General features: G+C 58.0%; 2 protein-coding genes across 4 annotated transcripts in view; both read right to left on the reverse strand.

Annotated features, from left to right (window-relative positions):
- Nucleotides 1-160: 160 nt before the first annotated feature.
- On the reverse strand, nucleotides 161-5,736 carry SLC31A2 (solute carrier family 31 member 2). Of its 3 annotated transcripts, none has more exons than XM_079324577.1 (4): nucleotides 5,588-5,736; nucleotides 2,801-2,867; nucleotides 1,092-1,284; nucleotides 161-630 (listed from the first exon to the last, which is right to left on the reverse strand). In XM_079324577.1, the coding sequence occupies exons 1-4, from the start codon at nucleotides 5,591-5,593 to the stop codon at nucleotides 462-464; spliced, it is 435 nt and encodes a 144-aa protein (XP_079180703.1). In that variant the 5' UTR covers nucleotides 5,594-5,736; the 3' UTR covers nucleotides 161-461. The 3 variants fall into 3 exon arrangements, with proteins under 3 accessions (XP_079180703.1, XP_079180705.1, XP_079180704.1); XM_079324579.1 differs by lacking the exon at nucleotides 5,588-5,736 and adding an exon at nucleotides 3,771-4,190; XM_079324578.1 differs by lacking the exon at nucleotides 5,588-5,736 and adding an exon at nucleotides 3,464-3,708.
- A 1,364-nt stretch (nucleotides 5,737-7,100) lies between these two features.
- The window catches only part of LOC306810997 (uncharacterized protein), a 70,088-nt gene continuing 57,897 nt past the window's right edge, over nucleotides 7,101-19,291 (reverse strand). Inside the window, exons 37-69 of the mRNA XM_079324219.1 lie at nucleotides 19,204-19,257; nucleotides 18,969-19,013; nucleotides 18,668-18,712; nucleotides 18,302-18,409; nucleotides 17,980-18,033; nucleotides 17,752-17,805; nucleotides 17,522-17,575; nucleotides 17,155-17,262; nucleotides 16,733-16,786; nucleotides 16,386-16,493; nucleotides 16,081-16,134; nucleotides 15,757-15,810; nucleotides 15,491-15,544; nucleotides 15,047-15,100; nucleotides 13,395-13,502; nucleotides 13,214-13,267; nucleotides 13,023-13,076; nucleotides 12,709-12,762; nucleotides 12,294-12,347; nucleotides 12,071-12,124; nucleotides 11,792-11,845; nucleotides 11,130-11,183; nucleotides 10,217-10,270; nucleotides 10,085-10,138; nucleotides 9,868-9,921; nucleotides 9,738-9,755; nucleotides 9,545-9,598; nucleotides 9,320-9,382; nucleotides 8,928-9,093; nucleotides 8,583-8,689; nucleotides 8,129-8,209; nucleotides 7,738-7,923; nucleotides 7,101-7,462 (exon numbers count right to left, since the gene is read on the reverse strand). Of these exons, the coding sequence (XP_079180345.1) occupies nucleotides 7,313-7,462; nucleotides 7,738-7,923; nucleotides 8,129-8,209; nucleotides 8,583-8,689; nucleotides 8,928-9,093; nucleotides 9,320-9,382; nucleotides 9,545-9,598; nucleotides 9,738-9,755; nucleotides 9,868-9,921; nucleotides 10,085-10,138; nucleotides 10,217-10,270; nucleotides 11,130-11,183; nucleotides 11,792-11,845; nucleotides 12,071-12,124; nucleotides 12,294-12,347; nucleotides 12,709-12,762; nucleotides 13,023-13,076; nucleotides 13,214-13,267; nucleotides 13,395-13,502; nucleotides 15,047-15,100; nucleotides 15,491-15,544; nucleotides 15,757-15,810; nucleotides 16,081-16,134; nucleotides 16,386-16,493; nucleotides 16,733-16,786; nucleotides 17,155-17,262; nucleotides 17,522-17,575; nucleotides 17,752-17,805; nucleotides 17,980-18,033; nucleotides 18,302-18,409; nucleotides 18,668-18,712; nucleotides 18,969-19,013; nucleotides 19,204-19,257 (2,373 nt within the window). The 3' untranslated portion in view covers nucleotides 7,101-7,312. The remainder of the gene's footprint in view (nucleotides 7,463-7,737; nucleotides 7,924-8,128; nucleotides 8,210-8,582; nucleotides 8,690-8,927; nucleotides 9,094-9,319; nucleotides 9,383-9,544; nucleotides 9,599-9,737; nucleotides 9,756-9,867; nucleotides 9,922-10,084; nucleotides 10,139-10,216; nucleotides 10,271-11,129; nucleotides 11,184-11,791; nucleotides 11,846-12,070; nucleotides 12,125-12,293; nucleotides 12,348-12,708; nucleotides 12,763-13,022; nucleotides 13,077-13,213; nucleotides 13,268-13,394; nucleotides 13,503-15,046; nucleotides 15,101-15,490; nucleotides 15,545-15,756; nucleotides 15,811-16,080; nucleotides 16,135-16,385; nucleotides 16,494-16,732; nucleotides 16,787-17,154; nucleotides 17,263-17,521; nucleotides 17,576-17,751; nucleotides 17,806-17,979; nucleotides 18,034-18,301; nucleotides 18,410-18,667; nucleotides 18,713-18,968; nucleotides 19,014-19,203; nucleotides 19,258-19,291) is intronic.

Genomic DNA, 19,291 nt, shown 5'->3' on the forward strand with positions numbered 1-19,291 from the left:
CACAGTCACACCAGCACTCAGGGGCTGCTGCAGCCCCATCCCTGAAGCGCTGTGCAGGAGCAGGGTGGGGGTGGCAGGGCCCCCCCAGTGTCCCCAAAGGCACTTTGGGTGTGAAGAGGGGCTTGGTGCAGGGCAGCTCTGGGCAGGAGGGCAGGGGTCCCTGTCCCCAGCAAGTCACCTGTTCCAGCCAGGATGAACCTCCTTGAAAAGCAGGGGAGGAAATGCCAGCACCCCCTGCTGTGTCCCCACCTGGACAAAGGTCCCTGAGAGCCAGGGGACAGCCACCAGCCCAGGCCAGAGGCAAGTGCTGCCCATGGGGCCAGCCCAGAGGGCCCCCAGCAAGTCCTTGGGGTTCTGTGTCCCACCGAGCACGGGGACAAAGGCAGACCCAGCAGAAGTGACAGCAGCAATTCCAGACAAAGAGCAGGAGGTGGGACACGTGTGCCACCGGGGGGGGGGCCCTAGCCCCGGCCCAGCAGGGGGTACACCATGAAATAGCCCAGTGTGGAGCCAGCAATGGCCCCCAGGAAGATCCAGCCGTTGTAGGACATGACAGCCAACATCACCATATAGCCCAGCACCACCTGCAGCACGTGGAACAGCGTCTGGGCCACGTGGAACCAAAACCACCTGGGAAGCAGATGGGAAACACCATCAGCAGGGGCTGGGGCAGCTGGAATCACTCCCACCCGGAGCCTGGAGGGGGCAGAGGGGGCTTGGGGAGCAGGGACAGGGGTGGGGGCTGCCAACAGCAGCACAGGGGGAATGCTGGCAGTAAGAGCAGCCTCAGGAATGACCTGGGATTAAATACAGGAGGGAAAATCCTGGCCTTGGCTCCAAAGGAAGGAGCTGCCAGGGCCAGGCTTGTGGGGACTCCCCAAACCAGCAGGACCCTCCTGCACCCCCAACAGCTCCTGGAAGGGAACACGAGCCTCTAGCCACCACCCTGGAGGGGCTGGGCTGCCCCAGGAGCCATCCCCAGGCTGTACCCACCCTCCCCTTCCCTCCCAGCCCCTCTCCCCTCTGTGCTGCCACAGGGTCACAGAGCCACCCCTGAGCCCCCAGGTGAGTGCCACTGGTCCCTGTGGTACCTGCCCTGCGCAGGGCTGCTGTCCCTGCTGTCCCTGCTGTCCTCCTCCTCCTCCTGGGGCTGGCTCAGCCCCTCCTGGCTGAGGCTGCGGGGCAGGGCCAGCAGTGCCCGCTGCAGCAGCACAGCCTTGCCCATCTTCACAGCCTCATAGAGCACAGACAGCAGCAGGATCACCAGCACTGAGAGCAGCATCCCTGCAGGAGAAACATCCCAACACTGCCCATGCACGGGGAGGGGCTGTGGGCTCACAGCAGGGCTGGCACGGGGTGTTTGGGAATATCCACGGGGTGAGGTGCAGGGCTCCTGGCTCTGGGGGTGGGCAGCAGGCTTGTTAAATGTCAGGAAATGGTGTATTTAGCTTTTTTCATTCACAGCATTAAAAAAATTCTGGGAAAGCCCTTTGAGATCAACCTGTGACCTCACCCAACACCACCCTGTCACCCAGACCATGGCACTCAGTGCCCCATCCAGTCCTTCCTCAAACACCTCCAAGGACAGTGACTCCACCACCTCCCTGGGCAGTCCCTCCCAATGCCCTCTCTGTGAAGAAATTTTTCTTATGTCCAGCCTAAACTTCTCCTGGCTCAGCTTAAGGCTGTGTCCTCTTGTCCTGGAGAGCTGCTGTGAAACAAATACACAGCTTTGCATCGACTCCATGAAAAACATGGGATTTAAAACTTCAGGAGAATCATCAAAAACAGAGAGAAAAGTGTAAAAGAGGGAAGCTGAGCCATGCCTGAGTGATTTGGGGGGTTGGCAGGCTGAAGGGAGGTGCTTCACACAGCTCCCTGTTTGGGAGGATCAATCCCTGCCCTGGGCATGCCCAGGACTCAGCAGGGCAGGGCAGGTCCTGCCAAAAACTGCTCCAGGAGCTGTGGGGTGAAGGCTGTGAGGAGCCCCCAGCTCTGCAGGGAGTGGATGGATGATGGATGGATGGATGGATGGATGATGGATGGATGGATGGATGGATGATGGATGGATGGATGGATGATGGATGATGGATGGATGGATGGATGGATGGATGGATGATGGATGATGGATGATGGATGGATGGATGGATGATGGATGATGGATGGATGGATGGATGGATGGATGATGGATGGATGGATGGATGGATGGATGGATGGATGGATGGATGGATGGATGGATGGATGGATGGATGATGGATAGATGATGGATGGATGGATGATGGATGGATGGATGGATGGATGAATGGATGGATGGATGGATGGATGATGGATGGATGGATGATGGATGATGGATGATGGATGGATGGATGGATGGATGATGGATGGATGGATGGATGGATGATGGATGGATGGATGATGGATGGATGGATGGATGGATGAATGGATGGATGGATGGATGAGGATGGATGATGATGGATGGATGATGGATGGATGGATGGATGGATGGATGATGGATGGATGGATGAGGATGGATGGATGGATGATGGATGATGGATGGATGGATGGATGATGGATGGATGGATGGATGGATGGATGGATGGATGATGGATGATGATGGATGATGGATGGATGAATGGATGGATGAATGGATGGATGATGGATGGATGGATGGATGGATGGATGGATGGATGATGGATGGATGATGGATGGATGGATGGATGATGGATGGATGATGGATGGATGATGGATGGAGGGATGGATGGATGGATGGATGGATGGAGGAACAGGGATGTCAGCCTACCTGTGGGGCTGTGGACATTCCAGAAGTCAAAGAGCAGCACTACTGTGTCTGAGAAGTAGAAGGTCATCTGGAAAAGAGGGGGGAAGGGGCAGTGCAGGGTGATGTCAGCAGGAACCCCCCACCCTGCTCATCTGGGGATTCACCAAATGGTGCAAGTTTGTTTCCCCAGCTCTGAAATGGGAAGAGGAACTTGCACAAACAATCACAGTCATGCTGACTGAGTTAACTCCTGCTGTGATCTCCAGCAGGACAAGTTTCACCCCCAGCAGCAGCTCCTGTGCGTGTCTGGGCTGGGACAAAGAGCCAGTTTACCCTTGGGAAAAAGACAGGTGAATCTAGGATTTAATCCTGGTGGATTGGAGGAGGGAAAGTCCCTGGGGACAGGTGGAGGCTGAGGGGAAGCTGGAGGGCAGAACCTCTGCTCCCTTCTGCCTCCCAGGACACAGAAACCTCCTGCAATGCCAGGACACCCAAAAACTCAACCACGAGGCACCCAGAGCCACAAGTGTGACCACCCAACGATGGGGGCCAGGTCCAGGGGTACCTCCCTGGCAGAGGAACATCAATCCCAACACTCACAAAGGCACCACCCCTCCTCCCTCACCCTGGTGAAACAGGAGGAGCAGGAATTGCTCTTGTGTAACATCAGCTGCAGGCTCATACCCAGCTGCTACACCTTGCTCAAAATGGAATTCTGTTGGGTTTTCTGTGCTCCCTTTGGTGAATCTCTCCAGGAGGTGTTTGTGGAGCTCATGGCTGCTCCTCTCCTGCTCGGATCCGAGTTTGGATCCGTGTTTGGCTGCTCTTTCCTGCCTTTTCCAACACCAGCAGAGGAGACTGACAGGACCAGGACCAGCCTCAGCCAGAAATACCATCCAATACCCTGTGGGTGTGCAGGCCACAGCCCAGCTCCAATTACACCCCTTGGCCCTTGTTACCCAAAGCACATTAGCTCATGTAATTGGCTCACCCTTTTAAGCCTCCTTTGGCCACAGATTAATGATAATTAGCCTTTAAATGAAGCTATTTCTCCTTTACAGCTTCACCCACAGGTCTGCAATGTGGTGGAAGGAGCAGGTGACTGTTTTAGGGACGTGAGACAGAAGTGATGGGCAGAATCAGAATCATTAACTTTGGAAAAGCCCTCTAAGATCATTAAATCCAAACATTAACCCAGCACTGCCAAGGCCTCCACTAAACCCTGTCCCCAAGTGCCACCTCCCTATGTTTTTTAAATAATTGGTGATTCCACTCCTCCTCTGGGCAGCATGTTCCAGAGACCCAGAAGATCCCTTTGCTACCCTGGGGTTTTTGGGTGTGACACCAAAATGATGCTCCCTGGGCCAACAGCTCCTCTCCTACAGCAATGCCACAGAGAGATTTCTGGGTGAGTGGAAGTCAGGAGGGCAAAATCCTAAAAATCCCTGCATTCTTCCCAACAGGGAAGAGCCACCACAGCCAGGGAGAGGTGCCAGGCTCAGGGATGTTGTTGTTCAGAGGGAGGGGATCCTGTCCTCCCCCACCTGCCCACGCAGCAGGGATTGAGCAGCTCAGGTGGGGCTCCTCCCCCGCAGGAATTCACACCGGGAAAACAAAAAAAAAAAAGCTGCTGGGAAACCTCAACGTGCATTTCAAGGCTGGATCTGCTGCAGTTTTGGGGTTATTCTTAGCAAAACCAGGGGTGCCTGCACAGAGCAGTGCCAGCCTGCTGTTCCAGTCCAGCTGGGATGTCTGATCCCACACTTTGGGATAAAGTTGCCTTCCTGCAGCACCCCGACCCCACTCTGAGCAGCACAGCTCCAGTTCCAAACTGGGGACACACTGGGGATGGGGGTGTCCCCAAACTGGGATCCTGCTCAGGACTGCTGTCACCCTCCAAGGGGCTGCTGCAGCAATCCAAGGGGTGTGGGAGCCTTGAACAGCAAACAGAACCATGGCATGGATTGGGCTGGATCTTAAAGCTCATTGTGTTCCATCTCCTGCCATGGGCACGGACACTTTCCACTATCCCAGGCTCCTCCAAATCCTGTCCAACCCGATCCTGGACTCTGCCTGGGAGGTTTAAGGGGTTCTGGGGGGGATTCATGGGGGTCCAGAGCGGGTTCCTGGGGTTCCAGAGGGAATTTATGGGGCTCCAGAGTGGATTCTTGGGGTTCCAGGGAGATTTAAGGGCTCCAGGGTGGTTTCTTGGGGTTCCCGGGGGATGCATGGGGTTCGAAGGGGGTTCTAGAGTGGATTCATGGGGTTCCAGGGGGAATTACTGGGTTCCAGGGGGAATCATGGGGTTCCAGGGGGTTCTAGAGCGGATTCATGGGGTTTCAGGGAGGATTTACAGGGTTCCAGGGGGATTCTAGAGTGGGTTCAGGGGGGTTCCAGGGGGAATCACGGCGTTCCAGGGGGATGCATGGGGTTCCAGGGGATTCTAGAGCGGATTTATGGGGTTCCAGGGTGAAATCACTGGGTTCCAAGGGGATTCTAGAGTGGATTGACGGGGTTCTAGGGGGAATCACTGGGTTCCAGGGTGGATTCACAGGGTTCCAGGGGGAATCACAGGATTCTAGGGGGATTCTAGAGCGGGATCAGGGGGGTTCCAGGGGGATTCTAGAGCGGATTCACGGGGTTCCAGACTGGAATCACTGGGTCCCAGGACGATTCCCTGGGGATTCTCGGGGTTCCAGGGGGTCTCAAGAGTGGATTCTCGGGGTTCCAGGGCTGATTTCCGGGGTTCCAGGGCGGGTCCCGGTCCCGGTCCCGGCCGTGCCGTGCCCGTCCCGACCCGGGGCTCACCTGCATGGTGCCGGTGCCAGGGGCCGGGCCCCGCCGCGTCCCCGGTGCTGCTGTCACCGCGGTGTCGCGGGGCTGTCGCGGGGCTGTCGCGGGGCTGTCGCGCCGATGTCACGGCGCTGTCGCAGCCGCGCGGGGCTCCCCGGGAGCTGTAGTGCGGCCGGGCCGGGGCGGTGCCGTGCCTGTCCCTCCTCCCGCATCGCTGGTTAGCGCAGTGTCTGTCCCTCCTCCCGCATCGCTGGTTACTGCTGTGTCCGTCCCCTCTCCCCATCCCCTGGCAGTGCCGTGTCTGTCCCCTCTCCCCCATCCCGTCAGTGCCGTGTCCCCTCTCCCCCATCCCGTCAGTGCCGTGTCTGTCCCTCCTCCCCCATCCCTGGTCCAGGCTCATATCCCTGGGCACATCGCGTCCCGGCCCCTCGGCGCTCGGGGTTTCTCTTTCCCTCCGCTCCTGGCTCCATCCGCTTTCCCTCCGCCCCATCCCAATCCCGGAGCTGACAAAAAGAGCTCAAGGGGTTTTCTGCCGGTCCCCACTCCCCTCCCCGGGACTAGGAGTGCGGGTGGTACTCGGGGTTTGCACCTTAAAAATGCTGAAAGTTTTTTAGGCGTGTTCACCTGGAAAATAGAAGCTCCAGGGAGAGCTCAGAGTCCCTGGCAGGGCCTAAAGGGGCTCCAGGAGAGCTGCAGAGGGACTGGGGACAAGGGATGGAGGGACAGTGCACAGGCAATGGCTTTTCCAGGATTAGATGGGATATTGGGCAGGAATTGTTCCCTGGCACAGGGTGCCCAGAGCAGCTGTGGCTGCCCCTGGATCCCTGGCAGTGCCCAAGGCCAGGCTGGACACTGGAGCTGGAGCACCTGGGACAGTGGGAAATGTCCTTGCCAGGGCAGGGGTGGCACTGCATGGTCTCTAAGTTCCAACCCAAATAATTCAGGATTCTTTGATTTTATATTCCCCATAGACAAAGGGGAACTTTCCTTCCAGCTGTGACTAGAAGCACACAAGTGCTTGCTCCATGCTGGGACATTCCAACCATCCCCATTACACTTGTGAACAGGGAGTGCTGAGCTGCCCTGCCTCAGTTTCCCCAAGTGCCAGCAGGTGCAGACCCCCACAAAGGCACCCAGAGCTCAGTGCCCGGCTCTACACCATTAAAATCTCTCAGTTAGATGGAGACTCAAAACTGAGGCTGGATTTGGGGGGATTTATATTTTCACTACTTGGCAGCACTTGGTACCCAGCTGGGATGGAGGTGCTGGAAGGCTTACCAGGGCCACTTCCCAGCCCAGTCCTGAGCAATCAATGCTCCAACCATTTGTGCACTTGACCCTGGCAAAGAAAACCTCCTTTCCTTCCCCTTTTCCCAAGCTGGTGCTAGTTTTGCTCCTTGTTTTGTTTTTGTTTTTTTTTTTTTTTCCCTTTACAGACAGTTCCCAGTGCTTATAATTACACAAACCTCCCCCACACTGTAATTAAATCAGCACCTTCTCATATATAATATATACATATATAATATATATATAATTTATAGAGAAATGACTTTTGTAAACAATATTCCTCTACTCCAGAAGGAAGTGGAGTCTGGGGCATAGCACAGCTCCAAACACGGAGCTGGGAGAGAACCAGCAGCTCTGTGGAGCAGTGGGGGGAGCCCAGCATCCACTTGTCCCCATTGGGATGGCTCCTGGGTGGGGACAGAACCGGCTGGCTGGGTTTGGGTGGCACCACTTTCAGCTGAAGCAAACTGGTCCGACTGTGAAACCAAACTGGTGCGAGGCGTCGCCGCTGTGGGACACAGCCAGGTCCCGCAGGGGCAGCAGCCACAGCTCCTCCGTGCTGAACTGGAAGATGGTGTCGCTGATGGAGGATTCATTATCCGGCTGAAATGACCACCGGGGACAGCGGAGTGGCACCGAAGCCCTCGGCTGAGGGCTCCCTGGGCTGCTCTTTGATGCACCCAGCCTCCATCCCCAGTTCTTCCTGGCTGTTCCAGGCTGCTGACCTCCCCCATATCCCCCATGTCCCACCCCATCCCTTGCACATCCCAGGGAGCTCCTTGGCCCCGGGGGTGGATGTGCAGCCTCATCCCCGCGCTCCATCCCAAACCGTGGGGTCTCTCCAAACGGGAGGGTGCTCGGGGGCAGGCGGGGCTCACCAGGCAGCCCTGCAGGCTGGCAGCATAGCTGTGGTCCCGGGAGTCGGCCAGGAAGAGGATGTCGGTGCGGGGCCGGGGCGGGCGGCGCTCGGGGGCCGCTCTGCACGAGTAGCGGAGGCTCTGCGCGGCGCGGCGGCTGTGCAGCCGCAGGAAGCGCAGCTGCACCGCGCTGCCACCGTATTCCAGCTGGGGGGACACCGGGCACACGCTGGGGGCTGCTCCGGTGGGCTCTGCTCCCCCAGGATAAACCCTGCCTGCTGAAGCGCTGCAGCTCCTCGCAGCTGTCCCATCCCTCGGTGCACTGCCACCACTGCAGGGTGGCACTCGGGATGGAGGTGACCTCCCTGACCTCACCGCTGTGTCCCCCTGGCTGCTCCAGCCGGGCACTCACCAGGAAACCCCCGGGCAGGGTGCTGAACCACTCAAAGGTGTTCTCAGAGCTGTAAGTGCTCAGCCAAGCCTTGATGGGGACCTGAGGGGAGTGGGGACAATTGTCATGCTGTCCCAGCAGGGGATAGTGGCACTGACAGGACAGAGCATGTGTGTGTGGCCTGTCCCTCCAGCCTGGTCACACCCTGAGCAGGATCCTCACTCCAGAGTGCTCCAACAGCTCCCTGCCAGGGCAGTGGGAACCACAGCCAGGGACTGGCCACCACAGCCAGGGACTGGCCACCAAAGCCAGGGATTGGCCACCAGAACAAGGGATTGATCACCACAGCAAAGGACTGGCCACCAGAACAAGGGATTGGTCACCACAGCAAGGGACTGGCCACCCTGTCCCTCTCCAGCCCTTGTCCCCACCCACCTTGAGGGGCTGAAGCTGCCCCATAAAAGCCACCCCGTACCTGGCTGTGGAGAGGGGCTATGCAGGTCTCCCCCCCAGCTGTGAAGTTGCAGAAGGCCAGCAGAGCGTCCTGGGGGCTGCCCTGGTTGGGGTCGATGTAGTATTGCCCTGGAGGGAGGAGAGGAGAGCCCCTGGCACTCAGGTTTGGCACAGGGAGGGTGCCACACAGTGCCATCCCACCCTAGCGGGTGGCCTGGCTGCCAGCCCCTTTCTCTAGGGATGCCCACAAAGCCCATCTGACCTCATTCCCCAAATCCCTATTCCCTTTATTTCTAAGAGCTGCCTGTCCCTTCACAGGCTCTGGAGACCAGGGCAGGTCCAGGGGGGTCTCCCTGTGCCCCTGTACCATCGGACAGGCGGGGGTGAGCCAGCAGCAGCTCCTTGCAGGTGGTGGCTGGGTTGGTTTTGGTGCCATTGGGATGCTCCACGAGGGCTTGGAGCTCCTGGCTCAGGGTGTCCAGCAGAGCCCAGACCACAGAGTAATTCAGGTGCTTGGAGGAATAAATGAGGTGCTGAAAGAAAAAGGAGGGGATATCACCAAGCTGATCACAGATCCCCCCACTGGGAGCACCATCAGGTGCTGAGGAAGGGGATGGGATGTGTAAGGGACAAGGACAGGTGTGGGGGGAGAGGGAGTAGCTGGATCTTCTTGGTCCTGGTGCACAGGGGATCCCAGAGCAGCAAGACATGGGACAGCATCGCTGGCAGCTCCTTCCCTCCTGCTCCAGGGTCACTCACCTGCAGCTCCTCCTGGGACAGCACCAGTGCTGGCCCACTGGGACCAGGGGGGCCAGCCACACCCTGGGGACAATGACAGTGCTGCTGGCACTGGCTGCTGCCCACAAGCTCCCCAGCAGCTCCTCCACCAGCATCCCCATGGAATGCCAGCATGGTCTCACTGCCACGTTTGGGGGAGTGAGGGACCCAAATTTTGGGATGAGGAGTGTCTGTGGCTCTGCTTACCGGCATTCCTGGCGTGCCCCTGGGGCCTGGCAGGCCTGGGAAACCTCTGAGCCCCTGCCAAAGGAGGAGGTGGAGAAGGGAAGGAAAGCAAGGTGGGAGATGCTGCTGTGCTGAGCTGCACCCCTGGGCTGGGAAGGAGGGAAGGGATCCCATGGCAGGGATGATCCTGCCCCAGCTGCTCCCCACTACTCACTTTGGGTCCAGACAAGCCCTGGAAGGAAAGGACAAGAGCAGGCTCAGAGGGAGGCAGGTGGGATCAAGGCTGCATCCCTGTGGGGCCAGGAGTGAAGCCTAAAGCTGCAGCAGGGGAAGGAAGGACTCACCGGTGCCCCGGGAATTCCAGGGTGTCCCCGTGGGCCAGGGGGGCCAGTGTCACCCTGCAGGGACACCAGAGGAGCTCAGGGTGCTGCACAGGACATCCCCAGCCCTGCATCCTTCTACAACCCACTCCCTTCCCCAGGTGGATTTTATATGGAAAAATAAGAAATTCGCCCCAAATAGTCATTTTAGTCCCTGTGATCCCTTTCCAGCCTGCCTTACCTGCTTTCCCTTGGCTCCTGGCCTCCCAGGAACACCATTGGGTCCTGGCTTGCCCTGGGAAATGTGGCAGGATGTCACACAGGGTGACAAGGGACCCAGGGGGGAAGGAGAAGAGCCAAACCTGTCACACACCTTGAAGCCATCATCCCCTTGCTGGCCCAGGTCACCCTTGCTGCCCTTCTCACCCTAGGAGAGAGTAGGGAGAGCTCTGGTGGCAAAGGGAAGGACAGAATCCCCAGGACACCAGTGTGGGTGGGGAAGTTCCCAGTTATGGCTGGCTGCAAAATTTCTGGAGCAAAAACCCAAACACCCATCCTTTTGATTCCATAGAATTCACTGTAGCCACATTGCTGGGCACAGAGGCAGCAGGAGGGATGAGCAGCTCCAAACTGAAAGGATCATCTAAATCAGATTAAAATATCTCTCAGGAAAACCTTGAAGTTATCAGGAAGCACTTGGAGAGAATAAAGAAGATTCTTGATGTGCTGAAAGCAGAAGCAGGGGGAAAATCCCAGCACAGCCTCCCCTCTGTCTGCTCTCCCAGGAGCTGCTCATTGAGCTCATAATAAATGTAAAGTTTTAATAAATTTAATAAATTTATTAAGGCTGAAGGCTCTGAGCAGCTCCCCATCACCAGTGACTGCTTTTCACTCTTATTTATGGCAATGGGGTTGAGGGATGGGATGGGATAATGGGATAATGGGATGGAATGGGATATTTGAGTTGTGCTCAGCTTCTCCAGCCAAGGCTGGACCCATCAGGAATAGCACAAGGGAGGTTCAGCTGGTGCTGCATCAGCATCAATGCTGAGAGCAGGGATTAAAAGGTTCCACACTGCTGCTCGCAACTCCAGGAGGATGGAAAAGCTGGAAAAGGACTGGATTTTGGGAGAAAATCTAAAGGTTCCATCTCTCAGCACCTGGTGGCCAACCCCCAGGGAAGGATGGTGCAGCCATCAGGATTCAAAGAGAGGAATTGGGGATGGCATTCAATTAAATGCCACTCTGTGCCCAGTGTCCATGCTGTGCCTGGCACATGTCCTTACCTTGTGTCCTTTTGGTCCAGGGTCTCCTTTGATGCCCTTCAGCCCTGGGATGCCCTAAGAGAGAAACATGGAACTGCCTCACCCTGCAGCTGAACTGCTCCTGTCAGCCACTGCAAGGAGGGATCTCCCACCCCTGAGGATTCTGAGGGTTTCAGGCAGTTTTAGAAACTTTGAGGCATTTTCTCATTGTTTCTTTGATTTTTGCTTTCAGGAGGATCCCTCAGCAAAGCACATTAAAAATGCATTGGAGGTGCCTTGGCTGGCTGAGAATATCCAGCTTTTTCTTAGTGAACTTTCCAAAGCTGACCTTTTTTATTTTAAGCAGAGTAGAAAAGCATTTTCTAGTAATTAAAATAAATAATTTAGTCCTTTTTGTTGGCTGCAGTTTGTCCCTCCAGCCTGTCTGGGAAGGTGGGCACAGTCCCACCAGTGCTCAGCTCTGCCTGGCATCAGACAGACACCTGAAAAGAAGGGTTTGGCCTCCAGAACCACATTTTGGGAATGGTGTGGTTTGCCTGACTGCACACACCCTCCTGGGATGTTAATTAGGGAGGGAAAGACAGGGCGAGATAGATGAACCACTTAAAAACTTCCCTCATTTTAAACAGAGCTGGGTCACACAGTGGGGTCAAACAGGGAGCAAACCCCACACTGATACTCACATAGGGTCCCTGGGGTCCCTGGGGACCTGGCTGTCCTTTGTCACCTGGGTAGCCCTGAAATGCAAAGGGAGAGCCCTGGCTGTTCCCGGGGGATGCTCCAGGGCAGGGGGAGCAGCCCATGGGGGCTGTGGGTGTAGGAGATGCCCCTGATGGGCTGGCAGGCTCTGGGGGGACAGAGCCTCAGTTATCATGGTCAGTTCTTTTCTAACCCGGTGTTCAGGCAGGTGGGAGCACCCCCAGACTGCCAGGGGAGCAGGGCAGCCCCACAAAGCCACCTACCTTGTGTCCCCAGGGACCCCGTGGGGGCTGCTGGCCCATCTTGCCTCGTTTGCCCTGGGGACCACAGAGGAGACTCACAGGCAGTTCCAAACTAATCCACACACCCCTCATCCCTCCAGGATCTCCTCTCCAGCCCCCAGAAAGCAGGGACCCCCCTGCACAGGCTCCAAGGAGCAGCTCCCTGCTCCCTGCCACCCTCCATGGGGACAGAAGTGCCACTTACCCGTCTGCCAGCTTCTCCTGGCACCCCTTGGTCCCCTTCCTGCCCTGGGTCACCCTGGGGGAAGAAGAGATGGGGGGTGTGGGTCTCCAACAGCTCAGCCACATCCCAGGCTGGGGAGGAGGAGCTGCTGCCTGCATGGAGATGGGGACAGAGCCCACCAAGCACTGGGGGATTCTGGAGATGGGCACCAAGAGCTCAGGAGGACCCCCCAGGGCCACCTGAGCCAGGCTGGAGGCAGGACCTGCCAGTCCCTCACCCAAAAACCAGCCCAAGGGCATCCTGTGTTTGCCAGGTCCCCCTGGGCAATTCCCAGTTTTGTCTCCATGCTGCCCAATGGGGTTGAGCAGCTCAGGCTTGCCCACCCCATGACCACTGGGCAGTGCCCTCAGGTGCCAGGGCAGGACTGTGGGGTTACCTTATCTCCTTTGCAGCCTTTCCATCCTCTAGGACCAGCTTTCCCAGGAGACCCCTAAAATCCCAAAGAAGGAAACCCCTGTGTGAGGATGCTGTGCCAGGGATGCCCCTCCTGGCTCCCCTCCCTGCCTTGCCCCAGTGTGCACAAGAGGATGCTCAAAGCTGGGATCTTCCCTTTGGGATGTTCCCTCTGGAGCAGGCTGGGCTGAAGGAGCAGGAGATGGTGCCTGCACTGGACTCTGACACATCCAGGAGATGCCAGCATCCCACAGCCTCTTCCAGGGAGAGCCACCACAGCTCCATCCCACTCCTCACCATTTGTCCTGGCTTTCCTGGCTTGCCTGGCTCCCCTTTTGCACCCACCAGGCCCTAAGAAGGAAAACAGAATTCAAGGCAAATCCAAAACTTTGGGTTATTCACCCAAATGCCAGCAGGCAGTGAGAGGGACACAGATGTGGGAGGCTGGAAAAGCTGAGCAGGGAATGGGCAGAGAGGAGCCTGCTCACCTCAGTGCCACTCAGCCCAGTCACTCCAGCTTCACCAGGTGGCCCAAGAGTCCCCTGAGTTGATTTGGGGACAAAACAGGAGGCTGGCACCAGGGAAAGGCAGGAGGGCACAGCTGGGGCTGTTGTCCCCAGGGAGAGCTGTGCCAGGGATGTCCCTGCTGTCCCCATGGTGCAGTGTTACCTGCTGGCCTGGCTGGCCCTTGGTGCCCATCACTCCTCTGGCTCCCTCGTGCCCAGCATGGCCCCGGAGCCCAGGGGCACCTGCCAGCCCCTGAGCCCCCTGTGAGCCCTGCAGGGACAGAGATGGGGACACTGCTCACCCCTGAGCCCAGCAGGGACAGAGATGGGGACACTGCTCACCCCAACCTCTGCAGGGACAGAGATGGGGACACTGCTCACCCCAACCTCTGCAGGGACAGAGATGGGGACACTGCTCACCCCTGAACCCTGCAGGGACAGAGATGGGGACACTGCTCACCCCAACCCCTGCAGGGACAGAGATGGGGACACTGCTCACCCCAACCCCTGCAGGGACAGAGATGGGGACACTGCTCACCCCAACCTCTGCAGGGACAGAGATGGGGACACTGCTCACCCCTGAACCCTGCAGGGACAGAGATGGGGACACTGCTCACCCCAACCCCTGCAGGGACAGAGATGGGGACACTGCTCACCCCAACCCCTGCAGGGACAGAGATGGGGACACTGCTCACCCCAACCTCTGCAGGGACAGAGATGGGGACACTGCTCACCCCTGAGCCCAGCAGGGACAGAGATGGGGACACTGCTTACCCCAACCTCTGCAGGGACAGAGATGGGGACACTGCTCACCCCTGAGCCCTGCAGGGACAGAGATGGGGACACTGCTCACCCCTGAGCCCTGCAGGGACAGAGATGGGGACACTGCTCATCCCTGAGCCCTGCAGGGACAGAGATGGGGACACTGCTCACCCCTGAGCCCTGCAGGGCCCGAGCAGCCACTCCTCGAGGGGCTTCATCTGCACTGAGCTTTGTAAATGCCCCTGGAGTTTATTCCACAGCAAATCCCCCTGGAGTTTATTCCATAGCAAACCCTCTCTGGAGTTTATTCCATAGCAAACCCTCTCTGGAGTTTATTCCATAGCAAACCCCCTCTGGAGTTTATTCCACAGCAAATCCCCTCTGGAGTTTGTTCCCCAGCAAATCCCCTGAAGTTTATTCCACAGCCTGAGCTCTCCCAGCAAATGGCCCAAGCTAGAGGCTCAGAGCAGCCTGGCCTGTGGGTGTCCCTGCCCAGGGCAGGGGATGGAATCCAATGAGCTCTGAGGTCCCTTCCAACCAAACCAGTCTGGGATTCTGGGGTTCTGTAAGGGCACATCTTGCCTGGGCAGAGCAGCAACATGGGAAAGCACGTGGGATTTGTCCTGCAGCTGAGCTCAGGGCATCCATAACACACCTGGGCTCTCTGTCATGACCATAATCCCACCCTGGGGCACCTCAAGTGTCCCAGGCACTGGGCAGCTCCCAGAGCCTCAGGGACACCTACAGACCTGCTGCAAGCAGGGGGAAATCCAGAGCCCTGCAGCTGCCTCAGGCAGGTTCCAGCAGCCAAGTGGTACCTGTGCAACAGCCCTGGCACTCTGGCAGGCTTTTAACAGCTCTATTAAAATTCCTTTAGGGAGATGTGCTGTGGGAAATCCAGGGAAGCAGTGACTCAGTCCCAGGGCAGGAGCCAGGAGCCATGGCCAGGCTGGCAGAGCTCACTTTGCAGCCACCCCCAGGGTGAGACACATCCCAAAATGCCACCAAACCTCTTTCCCAGGGGAAATTGTTGTGGGCAGAGCTGCTACTCACCACTGGGCCGGGCTTGCCACCATCTCCCTTTGCTCCATCATCTCCAGCCAGTCCCTGTGGGGATATTGGGGGTTCAGAAAAAGCCCCTCACCACTGTGTCCTTCACCTCTGTGGGTACTTGGAGCATCCTGTCCCACATCCCACGCTCAGCTGGCCAAGACAGCACTGGGAACCACGTGGGAGTGAGCAGGATTCAGCAGCAGGAACAGGCTTTCCCTGGGGCACCTCTGGGTGCTGGAAAGGGTCTGATATTTGGGGTTTAGCACTGGGAACTCGGGGTTTTAGGGTCCTTGGAGTCAGTGCTGAGGTATGAGGTGTTAAACCCCCTCCTCATTTCTGAGGCCCCCAACCTGGCCAGTGAAGGGACAGTAAATCCTTTGGGTTGTACTGGAAAGGGAAGAGCTGTGGCAATTCCCAGCTTTGCAACATTCCAGGCATCAGCACCTCGAATCCTGCAGCCCCAGCAGGTCCATCCACACCTCGTGGCCCTGGATCTCCCTGGGAAAGGAGAGGAAACAGCTCTGCCCAGGGAAAACCCTTCCCTGCCTTGCTGCCTTCAGGCAACAAGGGAAGGGGTCCCATGGCAGGTCCCCCTGTCACCAGCCTGCCAGGACATCCATGCAGCCAGTCCCAGCATGTTCCCAGCAGGGAGAGGCCAGAAAGGGGATTTCCAGCCAGAGATGGAGGGTTGGAGCCATCATCCCCAGTACCTTCTCTCCCTTGGGACCGTCCAGCCCAGGAGGACCCCGGAGTCCTGTCCCCCCCTGTTTGGGGCACAAGAGGAGGAGCCCGGGTCACCCAGCCCTGCCAGGCACACAAATGTCCCCTGGCAGTGACAGAGATGGGCCCTGCCAGTGCTGCCAGGCACACAAATGTCCAGTGACAGAGATGGGACCCTGCCAGTGCTGCCAGTCATACAAATGTCCCCTGCCAGTGACAGAAATGTGCCCTGCCCAGTGCTCCCAGTCACTCCCGTGCCCCCCCACCAGGCCTGTGACAGGTTGGAAGGGGAGAGGGGACATGATGTGACTTACAAACCATCCCCTGGCTCCAGCAGGTCCTGCAGCTCCGGTGACACCGCCCTGGCCCTGGCACACAGAGACAGACGAGTTCCCAGCCCAGCATTACCCCAAACTGCCCCACAAACCAACCAGACCCAATTTTGGGCTGTGCCTGTGAGACATGAAACTCCATAATTATGAAGATTGACCATTCCTAGGACTTTCTGCAGCTCCCAGAGCCCCAGGGTTCCCACCAGGGGTGCATCCCCCCCTTGGCACCATCACCCAGCCTTTGGGGACACTGGAGGGTGAGGCAGCCCAGCCCCAGCTGTACTTGCCAGCAAACCTTCTCGGCCCTTCTCTCCCTTCTGGCCTTTCCCTCCAGTTTCCCCCATGGCAGCTCCTTGACCAGGAACTCCAGGAAGGCCCCTGGGGCCAGCATTGCCCTGCTCAGGGATGGAGACCAGTGTCAGCACAAAGAGGGAAAGGTAACAGCAATAAATAAACCAGCTTCTGCATGGAGATGAGCTGTGTCACCCTCTGGTCAGATGCCACAGAGAGCAGGTCACCTTGGGTGCTCCTCACCCCATCCTGCTCTGTCCCCACATGGAGCAGCAGGGGTTGAGCAGGACAGGGATGTTCCTGAGGTGCTGAGAAGAGGGACAGAGTCAGAGACATCCCTCACCTTCCATCCCTGCAGTCCTGGCTCGCCAGGGTCTCCAGTGTCACCAGTGTCACCCTGCCCGGGGGTAATGCCCACATCAGGCACAGCAGCTGCTCCCAGCCCCATCCCAGGGTGGGTTAAAAGCTGGCTTGGATTTCCATGGGCTTTTCCACCCTCCCCTGGCCGGGATTTGATGCTGGGTAAGGCATGGCCTCACCTCCTGAGCCAGGAGATCACCCCAGCTGTGACCCTGCCACCCCAAAAGTGAGTGGGGACAAAATGCTGAGCACGCCTTGCCCAGCACAGGGACCCCAAAGCATCAACCCCTGTTCCATGGGAGCACTCCAGGCTCTGTGGGGCAAAGCCATGGCATGGGCAGGGTGCAGAGGCAGCACCTTTCCCACTGCCATTGCCACTGCCTGTAGGGACAACCCCACACCTACCTCCTTGCCTTGCTTCCCAGGCCGTCCTGGTGGTCCCTCTGTCCCCTCGTCCCCTGGCTCCCCAGGGCTCCCTCTGATGCCTGGAGCTCCACGAGTTCCTGCCTCTCCCTGGACAGGATGAAGATGACCAGGATGATTTTTGGCTGCCTTTTCCAGCTGAGCCTGGCTCTGCCCTCCATCATTTCCTATACTGGGAAAATCCCAGTTTTTTTATGGGATGCCCCTGCCATGCCCAGCAACATCAATCCCCAGGCATGAGGGTGCTGGGGGTGGGTTTCAAACACCTCCCATGCATTCAGGTGCCTGTGTGACCCTGCAGGGGTGAGGTGAGCCCAGCACCACCATCAGCATCCCCCCCAGCACCCACCTGCTCACCCTTGGGCCCCTGCTGACCCTCTGCTCCCGGTGGTCCTGGTGATCCCTGCAGAGGAAAGAGAAGCCCAGCCCTAGCACAGCTCGTTGACCCAGCTTTAACCTTCTGGCTTTTTTTGAGGTTCAGCAGCCTCCTCCCATCCTTTCCCATCCTTGGAACAGGGGACTGGGGAGGAGGAGGCTGGAGCAGCCCCATCAGGGTGGGGACAGCTTCCTGGGCTGTACCTGCTCCCCATCCAGCCCACGGACTCCGGCTCCCCCGGGATCTCCCACCTCACCCTGCAGAGGACAAAAGCAGGACAAGCAGCTGTGGTGATTCTCTGTCTCTGCAGCACCCCAAGATGTAAATCCCCATCCCACGGGCATGGGGCCAAACTGGGAGCAGCCCTGGGGAGGTCAGTGGGGTGAGCCTGAGGCTCTGGGCAGCTCCCAAATCCTCTCCTCTGTCCTCACCTTGTCTCCTCTCATCCCTGCAGGTCCTTCACGTCCATTTGCACCTTGCCGACCCTGAGAACAAACACTCCACATCAGCAGAGAGGCTTGGTCTAAACTCAGCAGCCTTTGCAGCTCCTGAGTGGGGTCTGGGATGTCCTGACACATCACACATCACCACGGGAAGAGAATCCACACTCCAGCTCCTCAATCCTCCTGCAACAGCTTCCCTTTCCCTTCCCTTCCTGCAGGTGCTTCAGGGAGCTCCCCAAAGGTGCTGCTGCAGCAAAATCCTTGTTCCCTGTCCTGAGAGGATCAGTGGAGGGGCCACAGCAGCACTCACCGGGTACCCAGTTGGGCCAGCAGCCCCAGCTGCTCCAGGAGCACCTCTTTCTCCGCCCAAGCCAGGCTTCCCAGGAATGCCATCCTGCCCTCTGGAGCCAGGAACACCCTGCAAGGCCAAAAATCCCCTCAGCCCCCCAAAACACAGCTCTGGGAGGGCTAAGCCCCATGGCTGATGCAGCTGAGTCACCTCAGGGTCCAAAGGTGCCACCCCATTGCTGTCCCCACACCCCACTTGTCACCTGCCACACGCAGGGTTTGGGGTGTTCCCTGCCCCACAGCCAACCCAGGGATGAAGATGCCCTGGAGGGGCACCAATGTCCATCCTGTGGGAATCACCCCAGCCCAGCAAGGGCTCTGCACTTACAGGCAGCCCTGGGAGCCCTCGAGGACCGGGGTCACCTGCCCTGCCCTGGGAAAAGAAGGATGTTCAGCAGTGTGTCCATGGAATGGGGACCAGGGGACTTGCTCTGAGAAATCCCCATGGATTGGGACCATCTCAACAGTGTCTGCTGCATCAGGACAGAGCTCAGCCAGCAGAGAGGGGGACCAGGATCCCAAAAAGGGGTTTGGGATGGATCCATGTTGCAGACAGCACAGGGGATGTACTGCAGGTCACACAGAGGGATCAGAGCAGCTGGGAATACAGGGAGCAAGGAGAGCCCTACCTGGGAGCCAGGAGCACCACGAGGACCAGGGGGACCTGGCAGGGCCTGGGGGACAGCAGCACCATCAGTGACACAGCCCTGGATGAGCCCCCTCCCAATTTAACTGCCAGTCTGGCAAAAGTCCCCCGTGGCAAAATGGAAAACCATTTTCCCCACTCCCAGCCCAGCACAGAGAACTTTCTTGGTGCTTTCCAGGGGGGCTGGAGCTGCCAGAACAGCAGCAAACAGTGCTTACCTTTGGACCAGCTTTTCCTGGAAATCCTGGTGGACCTTGAGCTCCCCTTTCTCCCTGTTGGGAGGCAAGAAAGATTTCCTTTCCTCTG

The sequence above is a fragment of the Erithacus rubecula genome (assembly GCF_903797595.1).
Source record: "Erithacus rubecula genome assembly, chromosome: 21".
Taxonomy (NCBI): domain Eukaryota; kingdom Metazoa; phylum Chordata; class Aves; order Passeriformes; family Muscicapidae; genus Erithacus; species Erithacus rubecula.